General features: G+C 38.4%; 1 protein-coding gene across 5 annotated transcripts in view; it reads left to right on the forward strand.

Annotated features, from left to right (window-relative positions):
- Window positions 1-19,766, forward strand: part of AK9 (adenylate kinase 9) — an 87,182-nt gene that overhangs the window by 10,486 nt on the left and 56,930 nt on the right. For 4 of the 5 annotated variants that reach the window (XR_013541554.1, XM_072997956.2, XM_078385147.1 and 1 more), the window contains exons 4-12: window positions 2,886-2,938; window positions 3,437-3,533; window positions 6,334-6,446; window positions 7,189-7,386; window positions 8,449-8,574; window positions 9,059-9,133; window positions 17,494-17,592; window positions 19,003-19,142; window positions 19,417-19,597. Coding sequence is in view for 4 of the 5 variants with exons in the window: in XM_072997956.2 (XP_072854057.2) it covers window positions 2,886-2,938; window positions 3,437-3,533; window positions 6,334-6,446; window positions 7,189-7,386; window positions 8,449-8,574; window positions 9,059-9,133; window positions 17,494-17,592; window positions 19,003-19,142; window positions 19,417-19,597 (1,082 nt within the window). In the remaining variant the exon portion in view is untranslated. Of the gene's footprint in view, window positions 1-2,885; window positions 2,939-3,436; window positions 3,534-4,805; window positions 4,908-6,333; window positions 6,447-7,188; window positions 7,387-8,448; window positions 8,575-9,058; window positions 9,134-17,493; window positions 17,593-19,002; window positions 19,143-19,416; window positions 19,598-19,766 lie in introns of those variants that run through there. The other variant, XM_072997965.2, reaches the window with a different exon arrangement.

The following is a 19,766-nucleotide window of genomic DNA, read 5'->3' on the forward strand; positions in this document are numbered from 1 at the left end:
GAAAGCCTAAGGTTATGATAGACATCTGATTGATTTTCCCGGGTTGTTTCAGAAAGAATGGTTTCTCTGAAATTCTACCCTTACTGTATCATTAGGCAATAGTCCTGTTGCATGACTATAATCTCTGAATTTTTTTAATTGCAGTCTGATTTACATTCCTTCTGAGAGAATTGAATTAACTTTCTTTACACATTTTGTGGTTGCAGTAACTAGAAAAAACACGGGAGCCCTCTGCTGGTTAAAACTTCAGTCTTGATTTCTGTAAATATTATGGTCAAATAAATGTGATTTTAAAAACTGATTGGCAGCTCTGTACAGCTGCTTTGAAAATCAGGGAAATGGCACTCAGCAAAGGAAAGAGTGTTTCTCTTTTTCTGTTTTTATTCTTTCTCTGTTTTAAGTGCTGCCCCCTAAAGCTAAGGTGAGAGGTAAAATACAGGTGCTTCATACTTTATAATAGTTTTAGAACATTTTGGTTATATTGGGATTCAGGAAAAGTTGCAGCATCTATCTATCATCTGTCTGTCTGTCTGTCTGTCTGTCTGTCTGTCTGTCTGTCTGTCTGTCTGTCTTCATACAGTTGACTTATTGTTACTGGAATCATTCTACTTTTTAAAGAAAATTAACAGTAGAAGGTATTTGGTCAATATATTTCAGTTATTTGTTACTTTAAAAAAAACTATCTCTGAATTCTGCTAAACAGTTACAGAGGAGGTTAATAGCAAAGATAATAAGAATAATTAAAAAGTTGTAAACAATGTGTGTTTCTAAAATTTTGCCCCAAAACAATTAAAAATAAAACTTAACTTTCATAAATTTTACAAAAGCAAAAGACTATTACAGTGGCTCAAGTTCCCTATCGTACTCTCTTCTCAAATTTATATTTACAGGAAATTTATACCTTATACTTTGTCACACAATATATAGTTATGATGTGAATTTGCTACCATAAGGTGAGATGATTGCTGTTAGATGGCTGTAAAAGAAGATGTGACAAATTCATGGAGGACTGTGCTATCGGTGACCTGTAATCATAGTGGGCCCAATTTTTCCCCCCACTATCAGGGGCAATAGGACTCTAAATAGCAGCTGTCTGACAACAATAACAGGAAAGATCTATTGTCCTTAAGTGCTGCTTTGTAGGCTTTTTGTCCAATCTAGCAAAGCCCTTATCTTTTTAAAAAAGGTGTGAGGGTTAACCCAAATTCTCTGGCACAGAGCAGAAGACCTTGTATCAAGCAAGACCTTAGATAAGGATCTAAACCGATACATACATTCCTAAGGCAGTAGACACAGGTTTCATGGAAATCAGTTGCAAGTTACCTGATACATGCAGGATAGACCCCTTAATGATTTTAGGGGTCCAATGTTATTGGAGTGATTGATGTCCTTTGATAACTAAGAAACAGCAATATGCTTTTCCATTCCCTTCCACCAGCAATACCATTATAGTTGGGATAGAGATAAAGCTGGACTAGTTGGGTGAGGTGAATAGGCTAAGGTCAGCAGGAAATACTGTCAGAATGGTTCCTGTTGACCTCCACTGTAATAAAGGAGAGCTAAACATGGCCAGAAGACCCTGGCAGTAAATACTTCTCAGTGCAGGCAGGAGGGAAGGCAGCCTTCTCTGTGGTGAGGAAAAATGCCCATCATCTGAGAATGTGAGTAAAAACTGCTGCCTAAGCTTATGCTTATTTATTTATTTCTTTGATTTCCAAAACAACCTGTCTCCCCAAACATGGGACTCAAGGCAGCTAACTCTAAAATGAACATTTAAAAACAAAGCAAACAAAAAATTGAGGGGGAATCTTACTGCTGTACCACCTTGAACACACCAACTTTATTTTGGTTTAGAAGCTAAGGAGGTCAGGCCTGGTTAGTACCTGGATAGAGCATCACCAGGGAATACGTATATTGGGAAGGCACTATAGTTTCATAGTAGGGCCACAGTCCCAGGTTCATTCCCACACAACTCCAGGGAAGCTGAGGAAAGAAGCTTGCCTGAAATGCTGGAGTGCCACTGCTAGTCAGCGTTCCCAATACACCTAGATGGACCAATGATTTGACTTAATATAAGTCATGTTTCTGGGTTTTTTTCTGAGTTGCTGACAGAAATATTTTTTAAAGCAAATGAGTTAAAAGAAATGCATCTCATTTTTCACTAAATGCTTCTGTAGACAGTAGCTTGAAGCCTCTGTTATGTGTAACCCACAGTACTGTGCACAACTTACCAGTTGCATATGGTGGTCTTCCAGAAGTTCAACATGCCCTCTTTTGTACTTGGCCAGAGATTACAAAAACTTTATCATGCACCTGGTGGGCCCCTGTGAAGATTGCAGAATCACAAGCTGTGCAGGCCTGCTTTTGACATTTTGGGACGATGGTGTTTTGTGACTGCTTCCGATATTTGGGGAATGCATGACAACATTGTAAGGCCAAAATAATTTTAGGCCTCTGACTACGGAGCCAGAAGTTGAGAGTTCAATTCACTACTGGGGCCTCCTTGACATGGGCTGGAGTCATGGATCCAGAAGGGTCCCTTGTAGCTCCATACAGTACTTCTAAGATGGTGACTTAAGGGATTCCAGGTATGATGGGATGTTTGTGCTGCTGATCTGATACTAAATACTAGACTATTTCATGATTTCTGCTTTTTCTTAATAATGTCCAAAGTGGAGCATGGCATCACTTTGTATAGTGAGAGACTGAAGCTGTAAGCAAAGGGTCAGTTTTAAAACCCTCTGCAGAACTGCAGTTGTGAACTAAGGATGTATATTAAGTTTTACAGTTGCTATTTGATCACCATCTGACGTGTGCTGCATATCTGCATGCATAGATCAACACTGAAAGATACAGACTTTTAAAATATAATGTATCATTTTTAGCTTTAGAGCTTATAGATGAGAACATAACCGCAGAAACGGAATATGGAATTCAGGTAAAGCCTATAGTTCATTAATTCAATGGGGTTTATTGGGTTTTCTTGACTTTATTTTTAATTTTATCTCTATTTAAGACTGTGATTCTGTCCCAATTACTATCAGTGAAAGTTTAATTAAAGTGTGTTGGGGGGGTACTGCTAAGAATTATAGTGATATTTGCTTATAAGGAAATGTAGGAATGTATAAATAAAGAGGCCATAGCTCAGTGGCAGAGCATATGCTTTGCAGGTTCAGCTTCTGGCATCGCCAGTAAAGAAAGCCTAGAAAAAATGAGATCTCCAGACATACAGTCAGATGTGAATATGTTGATAAATGAACAAATTTGATAGACCCTTTTTTAGAAACTTTAGTGAGCAGGAAAACTATTGTCAATCAGAATAGATATTCTGATTCAGGTGGAGAAATAATATGATTTAATTTAAGATAATTCCTTGTGCTGATTTTGTATTTTTAACTGTATATAGACTATATGATGATACTTATTTTCCTTTTAGAGTAAAGAATTGCTTTACCAAGGTCAAAGTGTTCCGGAAGAATTGATTATAAAGATGCTTCTGAATAAGATTGAATCGCCAGAGGTTATGCACTTTGGTATATATTTCTTCTCTGTTAAGTGTGCTTTCTGTAGTCCTATGAAAATGTGTCCTTCCATAAAGGCAAGAAACAGTTTTAGTTTTGTGTATTAACTGCTGTATAGTTGTAAACTAAAAGTAACAGAAGGGTGCATTTTTATATTATTCTTGCCCAGTACAATACAACAGATGGAAATCCATTGTAGAAAAATAATAAAGAAATTGTGAAAATAAAATAAATACAAAGAGATATTCCAGCTGAAGCAGTTAAGGCTCCTCCTATTTGATTCAAAACATTCAGCATCTTCTAAAATCTCAGCAAAAATTCTCTCTCCAAAACACAATAATACTCTAATAGACCATTTTTTTTATTTCTCTCTCCCTGCTGCTGCATTATATATGAATCCAAAATTCGCTGTGTAGGACTGGAAAACCTTCCAGACCTGTCCCCAATTCCAGAACAGTGAGAGAGGAAGCATTAGGGGCTGTTGTAATACAAAGTATTTGACAGTGCTTTGTTCTTAAATAAGGAGCTAAGAGTTATTAACTTTATAGCTACAGAGCTACTCCTGACTTGGTGATGTGGTACTTCACTAGATGCAGGGAGCGAACTAATGTGAGCTGCTTTGAAATGGTCAGGCTTGACTAGAACAATCTAATCAAGCCTGACCATTCATACAAAAATGGCTCCTGCCATTTCCATGTGAACAGCCAGGCTTGATTAGAGGCGTTCTAGTCAAGCCTGACCATTTCATAGCCAATACTATGAAGAGGCCTTATAAACAAGCCGCTTCTGGATACTGGCAAATTAATCACTTCTGTTTGGCAGAGGGCAAGGGAAGTGAAAAAACATTGTTCTTTTCTGTTTGAGACTATTGCTGATACTCTGTGTCAGATACAAAAAAAAAAATTCTTTGCCTCGCCTTGAGAAACCTAGCAAGTCGAAGAAAGGATTTTAAAAATTCTATTATAGTTGTGAGTAGGATCTGGGTTCACTACTGGCTGTTCCTCTTCTCGTGCCACAAAAGATGAGTCTGAATTCTGAATGAACGAACTTTTATTATCAAAGCCAACTGTGTCTCTTTTACTTATTTCACTAGGATAACATATAGATAACTGGGGAGGGGATTCCTCCCATAACCATAACAAAGAACTTTCACAATTAACATCATTTAATAAGTTTTTGCTTCTCTCTCTTGTTTCGTGGGTTCTCTCAACCATCGATTGCGCACCGCGCATAGTGTCCCGAAACATGGATGACGAGCCCACTCGCCTTCTAACGGCTCCTCTGTCACCACCTTTGGGTCCACTGTGTAGACTGGTCGTTCCGGACCTCGAGTCTTTGGATAGACTAGGACGGTCCATTCAAGTGGAGTTAACCCAGGGATAATAGGTCAGAATTTATCTCTAGTAGATGTTCCTTCACCCACGTCCTCTAAACTCTCTGCTGTTCTCTTGCGCAGGACTGAGAAGGCATGTACATTTTCATCTGCTATCTCTTGTCTTTTCTCTTTATACACGATCACTTTCTCGGTTTCTTGAGACAACTCTCCTACCTCCGTTGTCAGAAACACATCTACTTTCCCCCTCTCCTGTCCTGACACTCCTCCTCCTTTCTCCTCATCCCGCAACTGTCCTAACAGTCCCCCCTCCTCATGTCTCTCCTTCCCTCAAGACCACCCTAGTAGCTTGCTCTCAGTAGCTTGCTCTTTTGTTCTTTTTATTTCTCCTTCCTTTTCTTTCACCACGGTCTTACTCATCTGCTCTAGGCTATATTCGTGAGACGATGGCTCACTCTCTCCGTCCTGTCCTCACAATAGTGCATTAGCAATAGGCTTAAACAGGAAAGGAAAAAAAAAACATTTTTTTTTCATTTCCCTTACCCTCTGCCAAGCAGGAGAAGTGATTAATTTGCCAATACAGTATCTGGAAGTGGCCTGCTGCACAGCATGATACTTTTGTGCAGCCGATCTCTGGTTATATTATTGAACTCTCCTTATGGGGGAGCTGGCTATCATGATGAGCACCTGCACCTCCAAATTTACCACTATACCTTTATTTCTTTCTTCTTTATTCATATCAGAGCATTGCACAACTTAAAATTATGAACATACAGTATATAAAATATAAGTTAAAATCAAAAACAAAATGTCAAGATAATTAGACTATTTTTGCCCAGAAGCGGGCCACTTCAGTAACTTTATCTCAGCCATTTGCTGGATCTTCTTTTGTTCACCTAATCGGGCATAAATGGCATGCATGTAAGTGCTGCATTGATTGACTTTCTCCACAGTCACAGAAAATTTGTCCTGTATCCAGGTAGCCCCATTTTACTTAATTACCTGTTTTATCTGATTGCTTTACAAATATACCCATTTGTTGTGATATGGTCATGTTTGAAATACGGTGTATACACCATTATTTGTAATCCTTTGGGGTTGTTTTTCTGTTTACTCCATGACAATTTGCAGCATTTAAAAGATCTGAAGATTAGGTATAGCAATATTACCAACTGTTACACTTTGATTCAACTTAATGATGGCTATTTATGTGCCTGGATACATTACAGTTTTATATTATTAATACGAAACTCTCTACAGCAGCATCCTATACAGTATTGTTCATTATCTGATGGAAGGAAAGCCAGCCCCACCTTTCTGTCATTTTTCATCTTCTGCTTGGGGACAGGAGGTTTGCTGTTGAATAAGCACAACTGATTCAGTTACATATGCATCTTGTAGTGCTGCAAAATGTGTGTGTTTTAAATGCATCTGTAATTTTTAAAATGTTAAAACAGTTTTGTTGTTTTTCCCTCCCAGGTTATGTTCTGTGTGACTTTCCATCTCTTTCAGAAGAATTCATGAGTATACCAGAACAAATAGAGGCAATTAGAAATTTAAAATTAAAAGCCGATGTCCTCATTAATATTAAGGTAACGTAAGATTTTTGTGACTGCTTAGTCAATTTCGTACATATTGTGCAACCGTGATCCATACTGGGAAGGAGTGAAGTATCTTAGTTCGCTGTTCTAGTTCCTGGAAAGGTTCTGGTTGATCCTGATGCTGAACAGAACTTCCTTTAGTACAATTAGTGCTATTTACTCTGTAATTTGTTCCTAAGAGTTCCAAAACCTTGAGAATGTAACATGCAATATAGCCGGGTATTCTGGATTTTTTAAACTTCTGCTTTATAGTAATAGATAGATAAATAAAACTTTATTACGGTCAAAGACCAGCCACCTGCTTTATAGTGATTTTCAGAGCTTAGATTACAATGATAACATGGTCTTTTTCCATGCATGTGAACTGATCAGTGGGTGTGAATACCAGCTGTTCAGTAGATTATGTGATTTGCGATGAGACTGGTGATGATGTGCATGCCTGCCTCTCTCTGTTGTATGTCTCAGAATAGCCTTTTTTACTCAGACCCACATTCAAACTGAACTCTGCCTTTCTTCTCTTCAGCTCCACTTTCCCAAGTTTCCTGTACAGTTGGGTCAAGGACCCTGAGCGAGGGCAGACGTGGAAGCTGCCCACCACAGAGGGTTCATAGGATTCATACGCCAACTGAGTGCTGTTCTAATTCAGATTTCAGGTGGAACTCTTAGGGTCATGTGGGGCCTTATGCTCAGACCAATCAAGAAGTAATATATGTGCATTTTCTTTTATAACTAGTGTCCTGATTATGATTTGTGCCAAAGACTCTCTGGGCAAAGACAGCTCCCTGATACAGGACACGTATTTCAAAGGACAGAGTGGGATCCTGATATTATTGAAAAGCGTAAGAAAAAAAAGAAGGAACCACGTAAAACAACAGAAGAGGAGGAGGAAGAAGAAGAACAGGAGGAGGAGGAGGAGGAGGAAACAGCTGAGGTAGCTGAACCAGATTTATTGCTGGATTGCTGTAGGTGTAACTGGTAGAGCACTTAGGTCGGAATTAGGCACTGCATGTGTTGATGCACATATAACTTGGGCAATGACTGTGGAATGAGGGTGGTCTTGTGTAGAAAAGAGGAAGGACTGTGTGATTAAACAGTCTCTTTCTTTAACTACAGTTAAGAGATGGGTACCAGTACTCCTCAGCTAGTTCTAGTTAGTACATTATACCGGAATCTGACTTCAGGGAACAAACAGAATATACATTAACTTCATAATTAGCAGTGAGGCTTTCTTTAAGAGTTAAAGGCCAGAATCCTATCAGCGTTTACACAAGGGTTCATAACTTGCCCTGACTAATTGAGGGTAATTGGCAAAGTTCCAGGGTACATCGCATTAGCCCAGTTTGGCACACCAACAAGCACGTGAGTGAGATATGCCCCGGCACCTTGTCAGTTAGCTGCGATGAATAGCGGCAAGTTACACAGTTACACAAACCTTACATGAAATATAGCAGAGCTTGATGCCAAACATGTTCCGACACAGACATATTATTGCCTTGCAAGTTGCACAGCTAGTTGCTTTTTTTTTTTCGGCCATTGGGAAATAAGTTCAGGATTCATTTGCAAGTTGACTGTGCAGAGATGGAGGCTTTGAAACATGCTGTCTTTGGAAGCCTAACATTGTATTGCCTTTGATTTGGGAAGCTGCCATCTAATCTGTTTCTGCCCTCAATGAGTATTCAGATATTTCATGTTCATACAGAGTCCTTCTCTTTTACTGAGAAGAAAGTCCTTGTACATCTCAAGTATGGATGCTGCCCAAAGTTTACTCATGGAATTACTGGCATTCATGGAGTTTTGGCATGGAGTTCTGTATTCAGGCTTACATCATTCTGTAGTTTGAGATATGATGCTTTTTTTTTTCATTTTTAAACAATTGAAAAGAGCTTACACAACGAAGATCCCTAAAATGGCGCAATAGGAACTAGAACCATTTTCTATAGCCTGTCATCTTTACAATGAAGCAATGCAAGGTGCTAATTTTTTTCTCTCTTAGGCAATAGCTGACCAGATCATGTTAACGGAAATTCTGCCACATTTAGTACAAAGACCAGAAGACTTTTTGGAAAATACACAAGAGAGAATTGCGATCTATAAGGACACTATGCTGCATCCCCTAGAGGTATGAAGATAATGGAATCTGTGCTACCATATCTGGAAGAAAAAGGAGCAAAAAGAGTAGAATCCCCAGTGATCATTTCAATAACATTTGTTCAACATTGTCCATTTCTGTTTTGACCATACTCCACCATGTCATTTCTGTGCTGTGAAATACTGTACCATTAACGGCAGAAGTCTATGAGTATGACTGTACTTGTTAATCTTTTGTATGACTCATGGATGCAATCTGCTCACAATGATCTTTAAACAGAATTAAATATCATATGTTTGTATTCTTTCTTGTGTATAATAATAAGCATTAGTTCTGCTATAGTGTTTTAAACATTCACTGTTAACAAAGAGGCCTATAGAAGTATATGTCAAAAAACAACATCTTTCAATTTTATTACTGAAATAATACAGTAAAAGCGAAATCATATCTGGTGTACTTTTTTCTGTCACTTTCAGATAACTAAAAGCATTTCTTTCTGTTTTAAAACATTCAGGAATTAATGGCCGAACAGGATTCCCAATATCTTTTTGAATTAGATGGGAATAAAACCCCAGAAGAACTCTTTGCAGTAAGTATGCAACAAGAATTACATTAGGGATGTACATAGCAAAAACGTTCATATTTGTTTTGTTTCAGGGGCTGACTCTTTAATTTTTGTGGTTTTCAAACACTGCTCCTTTCATTTCACACAAAATGGACCATCACTTTTGGGTTATTTGGTGTTTTTTTTCATTTGCGTTTTCTGGCATTTGTCCAAAAACCACTAAAGAACCCATAAAAACTACTCCAAAACAGCAAGGGCAAGACAAAAGAAAATCAGTCAACTCCGAAAGGAATCAGTATACAACCAGCCACCATCACCACAACCAAACAAAATAGCCCCCCCAAAACACCAAAGTATATTCCTTTAACAGAATAAATACATAATAAATTAACCAAATAACAATTTTTTAAAAATCAGTCAGAGAGAGAGAGAGAGAGAGACACACACACACACACACACACACACACACCACAAAATAAATATATGCTGCCTTCTCTGCCAAAACTCTTAGAAAGGCAAACAAGCAAATAAAGCCAAAAATAAAAAAAATCAAAGCCCTATCAAACTAAAACTACTTGAATGGGGGGAGATTTCTTTCCTCACTACCACTTAATGCCTGCCTTTTCTTCTCTTGTGTCCAGTATAGCAGCAGACAGGTATTAAACAAGTTAAGAATAGGACCAAAGAAGGGAAAATATCCCAAAAGAAATCAGGGGGAGCAATTTAAAAAAAAGTCCTAAGGAGACACCATGGCATAGGCAGGCTGCACAGCAGCAGCAACAAAAATAATTCAAAGAAGTAGGAGAAGGGGGAATCCCCCAAAATTTAAAGAAAAAAGCAAAGGATTCAAAGTAGAGGCACATCTAATCTGCTGCAAGATGGAGGGCACCAGGACCTCTCACACACAAGGAAAGAGTGAAACTGGTTGAGAACATTTCCACTGAGTTCCAACCAGTGCATTTTGTTTTACACCTTCAAAATTTCAACTTCCAGAGGTTCTGATTGGCTGTTGACAACAATTCTCAAGGTGCTATTGGATAAAAAATTTCCTGAGCAGTTTAACAGATGGGTGAAAGAAAGGGTAAATGAGAGAAAGATAAACAAACTGACAGGTCTCAAAGTCAACCTAGGGAATTGTTCATTGCAATTCAGTGTATAAGTTGTTACAGGATCAGATTTAATCAAGCAACATATAACAAAGGAGCACAGCTGAGTTAATTGAGGCAGCTGTGGGACAACCAATTTGATTGGAGAAACTAAGAATAAAACTAGCCAAACTTACAGAGACAAACTGTTGGGTAGTTTGGGTAGTTGGGCTGTTGGATAGTTTGGGTGGTTGTACTGTTGTGTTGCTGGTGATCGTGTTGCTGAGAGCTGTATATTCTGCATCGCTGGATGAAGACTTGCTGCATTGCAAGGAGAAGATCCTGGAGGAAGACTATCTCCGTGGTAAGAGGAGAAGACTTCGTGGATGCTGGACTATTTACATTGGTAACAATCTTTGGTTACTGAAAACTGTAATTTACCATTGCTAACTGAAGAACTACTGTGAATGACCAGGACTGTATAAAGACCAAGAGAAGCTGTATTTACCCCTGTATATATGGACTTTAATGTAAATAACATTTTCAACACCACAACAGTGTCTGTTTGGTTTAATCTCTGGGCAGTTCACTTCACCATTACGCCCCTGGCGTAGTCTGGTAACGCAGCACCTCTGTCAATTGGTTATGGGCCCAGACAGCGCACCAGACTGCATCCAGGTATAAATTTAAGAAGTTATTGAAGAAACTGCTGAACAGAGAGAGCCAAGTAGTGTGGGCTACAGTCTGTGGTGAAAATGGCCAACGAAATGTCTATGGCTGGACTGTGCATAAAAAAGTTGAATGGGGAAAATTATGCAACTTGGCAGCAGAAGGTTCAGTTGCTATTGCAAAAGGAAGCGTTATGGGACATTGTAGAAAATCCCCCAGCAGTCCTAGATGAAGAAAAAAGAGCACTAAATGCAAAAGCTCTGGCTATTATTGGGTTAACTCTAGAAGACCGTCTTCTTATCCACCTGAGAGGCCAAAACTCAGCAAAGCAGGCATGGGAGGATTTAAGGAGACTCTTCGTAAGAGATAACGTTGGAAGCCAGATTCAAATTGCCAGGAAACTTTTTCGAACTAGACTGAAAGCTGGAGGGTGTATGCTTCAACATTTAGAGGCAATGAAGTCAATGTTGATGGACTTACGGGAAAAGAACATCACATTTACAGAAATACAAGAAGCATTTATTATTCTGTCTTCATTAGATGAGTCATATGATCAGCTGGTGACCAATTTAGAAATTCTTCCTCAAGCAGAGCTAACAGTAATTAATATAACGAGCAAACTGTTGGAAGAGGAACAAAAGAGAAAAGATAACAAACAGCTCCGAGACTCCAAACTCACTAATCAACGTGATAAGCTGAAAGAAAGTGAGGAGGAGGGGGACACAGCTGCAAGCATTCATTCTGGAAAACGCTGTTTTTCCTGTGGCTCAAGAAAACATCTGATGAAAGACTGTAAATTTAAGAAAGGAAAAGAAAAACAAACCAGACGCAAGAGAGAAACACTAAGCCTGACTGAGGAAATTTATAACTCTGAACAGGGTGAAGAGTGGATTGTCGACTCAGGAGCAACTGCCAGCATGTGTAAGAGCAAACAGCTAATATTTAACTACCAACCTGTATCCAACCAACAAGTATGCTTAGCAAATGGTGTTAGTGCTAAGGTACTGGGAAAAGGTAAAGTGAAATTACCTTATATTGCTAGACCAATAGATGTTTTACATGTTCCAAATTTGAAGCATAATTTACTTTCTGTGAGTTCATTAGCAAAGAATGGGTTTGTTAGCACTTTCTATGAGAGTAAATGTATAATAACTAGCAAGAACAATGAAAAATTGAATTGCTATGCTAGAAATAATTTATATAGACTAAACTGTACTAAGGCTAACAATGTCTATGAGAACAAATGTATACACAAAGATTGTATTCATTTATGGCATCAAAGACTTGGACATGCAAACTACAAAACACTTAGAAAAACAATTGAAAACTCAGTAGGAGTTAATCTAAAACAATGTAATGAATATGTGAATTGTCAAGCATGCCAATTAGCCAAGAGTAAGAAAGCTCCTATAATGAAACATAGTGATGTACAAGTGAAAAATATATTAGATTTGGTGTCAATTGATGTAATTGGACCCAAAAGTGCATCATTAGGAGGAGCTAGATACATTCTCTCTATCCAAGACCAAAAGTCCAGGTTTGGATACTGTTATCTTATGAAAGATAAAAGTGCAGTACATGTAGAGTTTGAAAAATGGCTCAAATTTGTAGAGCGTAAAACAGGGAAAAAGGTTAAGGTGGTACAAACTGACAATGGAACAGAGTTTACAAATGCCAAATTTCAAGCAATATTAAAGAAAAATGGCATTACTCACAGGAGAGCCGCTCCCTATACACCTACTCAGAATGCCTTTATTGAAAGAAGGGGCCAAACTCTGCAGAACATGGCTGAGGCAATGATTAGGGGGAGTAATCTATCAGAGAAATATTGGGGTGAAGCTACACTTTGTGCGAATTTTTATATTAATATTCTTTGGCACAGTGGAATAAACAACATACCCTACACAGTTTGGACTGGGAGAAAACCAAATTTAAAATTTTTACACGTATTTGGATCTCCTGCATGGGTTCACATCCCAAAAGAAATAAGGAGAAAGGGAGAGAAGAAAGCCAGGTTGATGTATTTCCTTGGATATCAGCAAAATAGGAGAGCATTTAGGTTTGGGTTGCCAAATACCAACAAACTTGTAATAAGTAGCAGTGCTTCTTTTAATGAGCACAGTAACTGGGACAAAATATGCAAACCCCCAGAAACAATAATTAAATTGCATGAAAGGAATGAAAGTAGTGAAGATAGTGCAGATGAAAGTGACTCACAAACAGAGCAAGAAATTAAAGGAGAGGTAGAACCTGAGGAAATGCAATCAGATAAAGAAATTCCATCCAACTCAGAAAGGAGGGAAACTCTAGAGGAGGACAGAGAATTACCTAGGAGGTCTAGCAGAGAGAGAAAAACTCCAGACAGGTACAAGCCTGAGACCTATTACTGTCTCAATGTGGCTGAACCAGAGACATATGATGACATATGTAATATGTCTGAGAAAGAACAAATAAAATGGAAAGAGGCAATGGAGAAGGAGTTAAATTCATTAAAACAACTGAAAGTTTATGAGGAGGTGAAACTGCCTGAAAAATCAAAAGTAATTGGTTCCAGATGGGTATTTAAAAGGAAGGTGGATGCTGATGGTAATGTGAGGTATAGAGCAAGGTTAGTGGCAAAAGGATATGCACAAACTTCAAACGACTATGATCAAGTTTTTGCACCGGCTCTAAGACCAGAGACATTGAGATTTGCTTTAACCTATGCAGCCAAGCATAATCTCATGACCAGGCATGTTGATATAGAAACAGCCTATTTATATGCTGACCTGAAACACATAATTTATATGGAAATTCCACCAGGAATTGAAAGTGAAGGTAAATGCTGGATATTGAAGAAAAGTCTATATGGTCTCAGACAAAGTGGCCATGAATGGAACCAACATTTAACTAAAACTTTAAAAGATAATGGTTTTGTGCAAGGAAAGGCTGACCCTTGTTTATTCATAAATGAGAGAACACAAGCTATAATATTAGTATTTGTGGATGATCTAGCCATATTCACCAAAGATAAGAAAGAGGCTGAAGAAATAATCCAAATGTTAAAGAAACATTACAAATTGAGAGATTTAGGAGAAATAAGTAACTACTTAGGAGTAGAAATAGAAAGGAGTAAGAAAGGATTTAAAATAGCCCAAAAGAGCAAAATATTAAAACTCCTAAAACAGTATAAGATGGAGGATTGTAAAGGTGCAGCAACTCCAATGAACATAGAGTTCGAGAAAGAAGATATTAGTGGCCCAGATTGTGATATTGATGTATATAGATCACTGGTAGGCAGCTTACTATATTTGAGCAGATGGTCAAGGCCAGACATCTCTATAGCTGTAAACCTGCTATCTAGGAACGTGAGCAAGCCGAATGAAAGGCACATGCAATCAGCAAAAAGAGTACTTAGGTATTTAAAGGAAGCACAAAATAAAAGGCTAAATTTAGAACCAGTGGGAGAACTGTCTGTTACTGCCTATGCCGATGCAAATTATGGTAGTGATTTAACAACCAGACGATCAACATCAGGCATGACTGTACATTTGGGAGAAAGTTTGATAAGCTGGAAGACAGCTAGACAGAAATTTATATCGTTGTCTTCTGCCGAATCTGAGTATGCAGCATTATCTGAATTGTGTACAGATCTAGTATTCTATAAACAATTGGCACAAGATCTGGGTGTGAATATAAAATCACAAATAAAGGTTTTTGAAGATAATCAAGCTGCCATACAAATGGCAAACTCACCAAATGTAAAAAGCAGATCTAAACACACAGATATCAGGTACCAAAATGTAAAGCAAAGTATAGAAAATGGTTTAATTGAACTGGTATACTGTGGAACAGAAAATAACAAAGCTGATTGTTTGACAAAAGTATTGGGGCCAACTAAACATAACAAAGCATGTGAAATGTTGGGAATGATATGATGTATGTGAATGTAAAAAAGAACTCTGTATATGTTCAAGGCAATGTACAATGTATGTAACAGAATTGCTATAAACAATTGGAGGAGATTGACAGGTCTCAAAGTCAACCTAGGGAATTGTTCATTGCAATTCAGTGTATAAGTTGTTACAGGATCAGATTTAGTCAAGCAACATATAACAAAGGAGCACAGCTGAGTTAATTGAGGCAGCTGTGGGACAACCAATTTGATTGGAGAAACTAAGAATAAAACTAGCCAAACTTACAGAGACAAACTGTTGGGTAGTTTGGGTAGTTTGGGTAGTTGGGCTGTTGGATAGTTTGGGTGGTTGTACTGTTGTGTTGCTGGTGATCGTGTTGCTGAGAGCTGTATATTCTGCATCGCTGGATGAAGACTTGCTGCATTGCAAGGAGAAGATCCTGGAGGAAGACTATCTCCGTGGTAAGAGGAGAAGACTTCGTGGATGCTGGACTATTTACATTGGTAACAATCTTTGGTTACTGAAAACTGTAATTTACCATTGCTAACTGAAGAACTACTGTGAATGACCAGGACTGTATAAAGACCAAGAGAAGCTGTATTTACCCCTGTATATATGGACTTTAATGTAAATAACATTTTCAACACCACAACAGTGTCTGTTTGGTTTAATCTCTGGGCAGTTCACTTCACCATTACGCCCCTGGCGTAGTCTGGTAACGCAGCACCTCTGTCACAAACCAAAATGAAACTTTTGTGTACCTCTGTTTAGTTAACGTGAATCATTCATACATAGGAGCCTTGTTTGTCTTTTTACCTTATGATAAAATACAAAAGTCCCATCTCTCTCCTACTCATTTTGTTCAAAAGAAGCATGATTATTCTCGTTCTCCATTCTGTCATTCAAAATTATATTTCTGGCTGAAACGCAGTAGTAAGTTGCGACCACACTAGGCTCATTGACTTAATGGAACTTGCACAAGTATTGACCCATGACATTCCCACTGATTCAGTAGGCTTTCTCTAGTTATGACAAATTACTATTTCTTTTGCTAAGGCATATCAAACACAATTTAGCAGAGAATATGACTTCACTCACTGTCAGTCATAGTCTTGCTATATACTTACAGCCTGATCCATTAGCAAGTTGAGCCCATATAGTTTAAGCATTTGTTACATCCAAGTGTCTTGTCCTAACAGCTTTCTAGATCAAGCTAGTCATCAGTCTCTTCCCACATATTATGTTTGAAGAATACTTTTATATTTACAGTACTACAGTCCTATAAATTTCAGCAGTTGCAGTCCCCTGCTGTCTTATGGAATGATTCTTTGGACAAGAAATATATTCAGTTATTATGCTCTGTATTGCTTTATTTATGTATGTGACATTAATTTATTATGGTAAACTGTGGTTAATACGCAATGCAGAAGGTGAACCAGACTTTAGACCTATGTGATTTACCGTACTTTCCTGTTTTCAAAGGAGAACCTCAAAGGCCAGGTTCTATTGAAGCCATGTACACAATGATGGCATGGGCCCATGAGGAAGGGGTAACCTACCTGTAGTATTAAAGAACAAGGTGCTTCCAAGCACATGGTTGGTATGGGAATTTGTTTTCAGTATCAACCCTGTATCAGTATTAGCCGCCTAGAGTGGTCTTAACCGGCCAGATAGGCGGGATCTAAAATAAATAAATAAATAAATAAATAATGCAAACTCCATTCCTGCTTTTCACTCCAAACGTTCCTTTAATCTCAAAAGTGTAATTTAGATGAGATGAAGGAAGTCTTTTGTGGTTGTTGCTGTTGTTAAATAATGAGCAGTCAAAACCGTTGGTAATTAATCACAAATCAGTAGACAAAGGACCTCTCTAGACAAAGTACTGATTTTGGGGATTGTATATACAGAAACGATACACCCTTAAGAGGGAAGGATGTTCTATTTATACTAACTCAAGTTTGCATCATTCTGTATTTGGCAAATCAGCTTCTTTTTGTTTTGTAAGCGGGGAGACTGCATGGTTTTCTCTCTGTGTTTGATATTTTAGCTGTGTAGCACTATAAGATTTGTATGCATGGAAGAAACATTTTTAAAAGGGAAGAAATACCTATTTGCCTTAATATTTAATCTCACTCCCAGAGATCTATCTGTAGATCTTGATTTATCCTCCACCTACCCCCTGCAATATAGGTATATGCTCTGATTCAAAATCTTGTTAATGTTCTGATGTATGCTGAACACTCAACTGAGCTTTCTGACACTGTAAAATTAAGGCTAACATTCTCCTTTGGTAGTAGAGGTTATCCAAACATTGTTTCTTCCTCCTTGTTTCGAAGGTAGCACTGTGAAAATGACCAGATATTCTTCTGTAGAAGGAGCTTTCCACAGCTCCCATCCTGTCTGCTTCAAGCCATTCGGGTATTCACAGAATTCCAGCTCCATGAATTTTTTTGAAGAGAAAATTTGGAGAATCTAATGTGTAGTGGAAACACTTAGATGTCCCCAGATTGTTAACTTTTAAATAGAGAAAATCCCTCTATCTATAGGCTTCTGGGTTGTAACTAGTATTGGGCTACATTAATTTGTTTACAAAAAAATGATGATGGCTTTTAAAAGGCACTGAAGTAAGTTTCCAGCCTCGTTTTATTTTTCAGACCATGTAAGTTATACTAATAGAATACTTTAAAGTGACTGAGTGCTTAAAATCCTTGTTTTTGTTTGTTTGTTTGTTTAGTCAGTAATAATCCGCCTCCAGTCCATGGGCCTGAGAAATGGAGCACTTATCACCAAACTTCAGAGTGCAGAGGAAGAAATATTAGATGGACTGGAGACTGTAAGCCTGATCTTTGCATGTAGTATATCACTGGTTGGCTGTCTTAATTGCACATTGTCTTGTAAGAGATGCCTTGGTACTGTTTGAGCAGTATGACAATGGAACTAGTTACCTCGGGGGGGGGTGTGAGTGCTCCAACACTGGAGGCATTCAGGAGAAAATTGGTCAACCATCTGTCAGATCTGCTTTGATTTAAATTCCTGCATTGAGCAGGGGGTTGGACTCGATGGCCTTATAGGCCATGTTCCAACTCAATTATCCTATGATATGAACATAGTTAAGAAACTGTCATTTGCATGCCACTGATTGAACATATGGCACATCTGGAATAATATATTCAGTGCTAGCACAAAAAGATGATTAAAATTTTCCAGCTTGGTACTACTCAATGACTGGAATCTTGTTGCACAGCTATACTTGCATAATGTGAAGCTGTGCAAGTGGTGTGCAAAATCACTACAGAGCGGAAGTGCTATTCATTAAGCACTTCTGCATGTGTATCGCACAACAGTTGCTGCACAAACTGCTCAACTGATTGTTAAATCAAATTGCCCATCGTTGGCTGTCTGGGCATTACTAGGCATGGGACTTTGTTTCTTTGGGGCTACTGGTCCCAGAATTCAAGAGGAATTCCGCCAGACAAAATTTTGGGAAATGCTGCCAAAAAATCAAAGTAGTCAGAGCAGCTGGCCCTACCTTAATACTGTGTCTCTGCTGCCATCATGATCCTTTGAAGAAGAAGGGGATTACCCCAATGGCCTTGGGAGTCACAGTGCTTCACAGGAATCACAATGGCTCATAGGGTGGTTGTTCCTTGTGAGGGGCTCACTAGAGTGCCTATTCTACCTGTGACTCCTTGCAATTGCCATAAAACATTGTGACTCCGAAGCACCAGAAAGGCAGTTTCTTTTTTCTTAAAATGATCCAGAATGGTGGGAGAGACATTATATGAAAGTTATGATAGCTGCTCTCAGAACTTTGATCTTTTTTTGGTTACATGTCTCAGATTTCTGTCTGGGGAAATTACTGGTGAATTCTGGCAGATGCAACCCAAAAGCAACGAAAGTCCCATGCTTGGGTGCAATGACAAGCAGACACCAAAATGAACAGGATTTCAGCCATTGTCTCCTAGATTTAAATTTGTATTCCATTGATTTGATATTTTTCTAATCCTAGAAACTGAAATCTCTGCTGTCAAGCATTTCTGTCCTTTGTCTTTCATAATTCCTGGAAATCCATCATGATTAAGTACAGTAATGTCATTCATACACAAGCTCCCATTCAATAATCAATGCTATATAAAGTTGGTGGGGGTAGCATTTTGAAATTGTGAAAGTAAAGCTTTTGAACACTTACTTTTTAAAGCAGAATGACGTATGCATTTCTTAGTCACTTTATTTCGACCCCCAGGATGAACTTTTTCGGGTGCTCGGGAGCTATAAACTTGTAGCTCCAAGATACAGATGGCGCCGCAGCAAGTGGGGGCGAGCATGTCCTGTGGCTTTAAAAGGCGGTGAAATCATAATGGGATCACCAGATTTTGCTGTTAGGTAAGCAGAAATCCAAGGTGCCTGAAAATAATAATTCTTATTTATGGCAACGCTTTCTAGGGTTTACTTGATAATGAGTACTCAGAAGTGGTTTCTTCTGGGGGCATCCTGGGACTGTGCAGCTTGCCCAGGAACATGCAGACTGACTTTCCTCCCAGAAGACATGATTGTGAATCAAACTACCAATCTCTAGGTCCACAGCCAGATGCTTATCTCACTGAGCTATCTAGCCAGCATCTGAATACAAACTACCATTCTAATGCTGTCTTCTTAGTTTCTTAGGTAAAATGTACATGTTGTCATCTGAAGAAGCACAGAGAGAGTTTATGTTGAATCCTCGTCCCTACCTCCTATCACCTATGCCGCTTCCACCTTGCAAAGTATTAATAATTGGACCTCCGCTTTCTGGGAAATCAACCCTGTGTGATTTGGTTGCAGACTATTATCACGGAAAGGTAGGTATAATTTTGGTAGTTAGGTAATTAGGTACCTAATTACCTAATTTTGTAATTAGGTGGACTAATTTTTGTGTCTAAGGGATTCAGATTGAGCCAAGGATCGCAAGTAGGTAAGGCTGCTCAAGCAGTGAATTTCTGCATGTTTAAAGATGAAATGTAGAAACAT

Source organism: Pogona vitticeps, chromosome 1, assembly GCF_051106095.1.
Source record: "Pogona vitticeps strain Pit_001003342236 chromosome 1, PviZW2.1, whole genome shotgun sequence".
Classification (NCBI taxonomy): Eukaryota; Metazoa; Chordata; class Lepidosauria; order Squamata; family Agamidae; genus Pogona; species Pogona vitticeps.